Source organism: Helicoverpa armigera, chromosome 15, assembly GCF_030705265.1.
Source record: "Helicoverpa armigera isolate CAAS_96S chromosome 15, ASM3070526v1, whole genome shotgun sequence".
Lineage (NCBI taxonomy): Eukaryota > Metazoa > Arthropoda > Insecta > Lepidoptera > Noctuidae > Helicoverpa > Helicoverpa armigera.
Window position 1 is genome coordinate 10366021 of NC_087134.1, and position 4526 is coordinate 10370546.

Sequence of the window (4526 nt, forward strand, 5' to 3'; positions counted from 1 at the left end):
AAGTATCATTTTTATATCGTACAAAATTATCCAAGGAGAAAGATGAGCGTAGATGCCATACTTCAGACAAATTAAGTGGCGTAGGGTAGGCGTGAAACGATCAGTTACTAGAACGAGTTCCTTGTCAAATCAAGACCAATCTGATAAACATTGAATTTGATTGATTGTTGATTTGGTTTTAAAAAATGGGCGGGTTCCAAAGAGATCGTATGAGGGCAGAGGTCAGTACTATTTCTGGTACCTCGAGCACCCGCATTGTAAAGACGAACATTTTGTTCTCCATGTTTGCACCATTTAAGTAACTATAACGATAACCAAACCGGTTATTGTTATTGATATGTTATGTACAACATACAAAGAGTAGTATCATAATGTTAATGAAGACTAGCTTCCTGAATCGATACAAGTCATAGTAGCTAGGTATTATAGAGGACATTAGGTAATGTTGATAACCGCACTATTGATAAATTGTTATCATTCTGTAATAATAATCATTGTAATGGAATTTGTATCATTTGTTGAGAGGTAAATGATTACATAAAAACCAAGGAGTATTCAACATATTTATTTTAAAAATACATTTACAAATGTAGCACGAGGTACAACTAATTCTCATAAATTAAAAATACATCTGTACAAAAGCAGAGCAATCTGTAACTATACAGATACACGATTTATACATTTACATGCTTTAACTAGTGCATTTGTACAGTTTAACAACACGCTACGACTGAGGTACTTGACTAAATCTATTTAACTATTTTAAGACCATAAGTCCTTTTCCATACGGTCTGGTCACGAACGACGAACAACAGGTAACTACTAAATCAATATGTGTTTGCTACAATCTTATAAGTCTTACAGTTGGTCCAAAATTTAGTGCAAAATGCCCCATCTCACATAATCGTTAACAACTTCATTAAGTCTCTCAGTATAGAGGTCGCTAGTTTTCATCTCCGAAAAGGCTGACATCCCGAGAGACTCGTCCACCTTTGGCGCGTCAGCCGTGTCTATGGTCACCACAGCCAGAGAAGACAATGCCATTGTCAGCCCATATGGCAGTTTCTGAAAAAGAAAATTAAGGAGTCAGTTACATAGTTCTTTCTATGATCACAAGTGTAAATTTTTGAAAACCTTAGATTATTTCTCGATATGTTAGCCCTTTCGGCTATAAGATTCAGTTCTTAATAATCTTACCTCTTTAAAGTCGGCATAGAAGTCTTCCTTTGAGTATATCTCATCAGGGTTGAGGTTCAGCCTCCTCATGGAGGCGCTGAGCTGCGTGTAGTAGTGTTCAAACAGTTTGTCGAAGTACTTAGCGCGGAACTTCTCGTCGGAGCCCGCGAAGATGAAGTAAATCAGATCAGCTATTGGGCTCCCCAGTTGCAGCGTTTGTAGGTCGACGACCTTGATGTCCACTTTCCCGTCCTTAAATAAACAAAAGGTGATATTTATTAAAATTGCTCAAAAGAACTTCCGCCTGAACAATAAGATCAATGATTAGCTGTAGGAAAAGAAACTTGTTCCACAAAATGTACACGTCTGCAAGCTCTGCGAAGTAGGGGTTATTTGATTCGAATTTTTGGCATTTCTTTTGTCATAGTTTTTAATAAGATCTAAATAAAACAATCCATGTAAATAAACAGTGGAACTAAGAAAAGCAAAGTAAATAAATAGTTGTGAATAGATGTCTATCAGCTAAGAGCCTCACCTCGCGTACTCTGTGCAGCAGGTTGCTCCCCCTGAAGTCGCCGTGGACGATCGCTTCAGCTCTTTGGGCGCTAAACAACTTGACGAGGTGTTGTGCTGGATTGTCCTTCATAAACTTCTCAAACGATTGTTTGTGTTCTGGTTTGACAGCAGTTACTGCTACTTTTATCGAATTTCCTATGATAGCTTCCATATCCATATGTTCCCAAGACGATTTAAAACTTTTGCATAAATTATCATATTCATCTGGGCGATGTTTGCGAAAGGCAAAGGAAAGCGCGTGCAGCTTGGCACATTCCGTGAAGGCTGCGGAGGCGTACTCCCAGTCTACCGGCTTGAACCTGTCACATTCTTGGTAGCCTTGAGCTATCAAGTTCTCTAATACCATGGTCTCCTTATACAGCGTGTCATCAATCCCATAACACTTGGTGTACAGAACTCTGTGCTCCTCGGGAACTCCATGTTCTTCTTCTAAAGCTGCGTAAATCTTCCATAGTTCTGTATAAGCTAATCGCTCATTACCAAAAAAGTCGATAGGTATTTCGCTGCGGAACTTTTCACCGACAGCTGCAACTTTAGCGAATAAATTAAGATCTTCTTTATTTTTACCTCGTATGATCGCCGTGTATAGGTTAGAAGTGTAATTCGCTCCGCCACTGGATATTGCATTTATGACAATTTCAGGGTTTTCGTAATTTTGTTCTTGGGCTATCTTGTTCAACAAGTTTCTCAGAGATTCTTCCGTGTTCGCCATGGTTGCGGTCTCGATACACACTGATAGTACAATAAATGTATATCTCGATTAAGTATGTTTGAGTTAGATAGCCGTGGACACGGATAAAACAATCAATTATTATTAGCCACTTGATAAGAGGTGTAATCTAAGCTATGCTTTTGATTAGGTATCCAATAATGAAATATTTTTTTGTTATTAATCATCAATTTATTTCAGGCATCAAGGCATATAAACATAAACATAATATGTGAACGGAGCCTCGTGTAGCATCGAAACAAAAGGCGAGCTATCACACTCATCTGGGTAGGGAGGGCCCCGCTCAATTGTTAAATTCAAATTCTCGATAAACTTTTGAATGTGAAAAATATTATTTCGAGAAACATTTGAATTCAAATAACGTAAAAAATACATAAAATATTAGGTAGATATTTTGAAGTAGGGTGTATAATTTATATAATTATCGCACCATAGCTGACCATCCAAATGCGACTAACGAAAGGACAAGGTATCAGACATCTATCTATAATATCGTATTCAGTTTTTTTTTTTTTTTTTTTTATTATTGGAAACTCAACAGCTTATTACTAATGTGACATTTTTTGTGAAATTTCACCCCACTGTTTATGATCAGCGCAATGCAGTTGCAGATGGCGAGGACTTTATAACCAAACGGTAACTGGGATCTTACGTATACGCTGATCATTGACGGTGTGATGATGACAATAATCTCTTAAGCCAATAACAGAGTTTCACGGCATTTATAAAGCTAGGTTAGCTAGAAAGTGTGTAAATGTTGAAAAGAAACAACAAAAAAATATATATATATGGACAAACATTAACAGCAAGGAAATGTGGCATTTATGATTCATTGCTTGTTAACAAATCTTTTTAAACAAATCTTATTTTTACCTTAACTAACACGATTATTACGATAAATTTAGTAGTAAAGTGAGTGAGAGACGGCACAATTTATTTATTATTAAAAAGAATTTTCTTCACCTGCTTCCTAAACGACGACTTGGATAAGTGGAATATGTCAATGCCTTCGAAACTCTCGGAGTAAATGCGAGGCAGACGGGTCATTATAGCATTTCTCCCGTAGTTTGTGCGATGGCTAGGGATACTGAATAATTTTGTATGTCTGGTACGTTTTTTTGGAGTACAAAAATATATAGATGAAAGGAGATCGCTACTGTCCAATCGACCCCGTAGAATATCAAAGAGGAAAAGCATATCCAACATCTTACGCCTATCTACAAGGGGAAGTATATTGTAGTGATTGCAGTCTCGGGCATAAGACTCATGACGTTTACGGGATTTAAAGTTTAGGAATTTCACAAACTTTTTCTGAAGATTCTCGATTCTTTTAGTATATACCTCGTACTGGGGTGACCAGATTTGACTACAGTACTCCAAGAGGCTACGCACATATGCAAAGTATACAATTTTTATACTGTGAGAGTTATTGAAAGGCCTACAGGTGCGCATTACAAAACCGAGGCTACGAGAGGCTCTACTGGTGATGGTGTTGATGTGTTGGTCAAAGAGCAATTTAGAGTCCAGCATTATACCAAGATCTCGGACTAAGTCCACTCTTTCGATCGCATTATCATTAAAACCATAAATATACTTTCTCGGATGTTTAGAACGGCTGAAGCTGATACATTGGCATTTCGAGATGTTGACAGTGATATTATTTTGCTGATAATACCTGAATAATGCATCAAGATCACGCTGTATCAGTTCACAATCAAGTTCTGATTTTATAGACATGTATATTTTCATGTCGTCGGCGTACATAAGATGCTTCGCGAACCTGAAACAAGACTGAATGTCGTACAGGTAAGCACAGTAGAAAAGAGGACCCAATAAAGATCCCTGGGGAACACCGGAGGGGATGTTGACAAAGTCAGATTTGTAACCGCCCATAACCACAGCCTGCGAACGATTAGATAAGTAAGACATGATCCATCTCAGTAGATCTCCCCGAATCCCAAGCTCTTGCAACTTTGATAGCAGGGTTGCGTGATCGACACGGTCAAAAGCTTTTTCGAAATCCGTGTAGATCACGTCAACCTGG

General features: G+C 37.9%; 1 protein-coding gene across 1 annotated transcript; it reads right to left on the minus strand.

Annotated features, from left to right (window-relative positions):
• Positions 1-605: 605 nt before the first annotated feature.
• Positions 606-2564, minus strand: LOC110377939 (uncharacterized). The gene is made up of 3 exons (XM_021336996.3): positions 1712-2564; positions 1198-1428; positions 606-1065 (listed from the first exon to the last, which is right to left on the minus strand). The coding sequence occupies exons 1-3, from the start codon at positions 2462-2464 to the stop codon at positions 877-879; spliced, it is 1173 nt and encodes a 390-aa protein (XP_021192671.3). The 5' UTR covers positions 2465-2564; the 3' UTR covers positions 606-876.
• Between the last annotated feature and the right edge of the window lie 1962 nt (positions 2565-4526).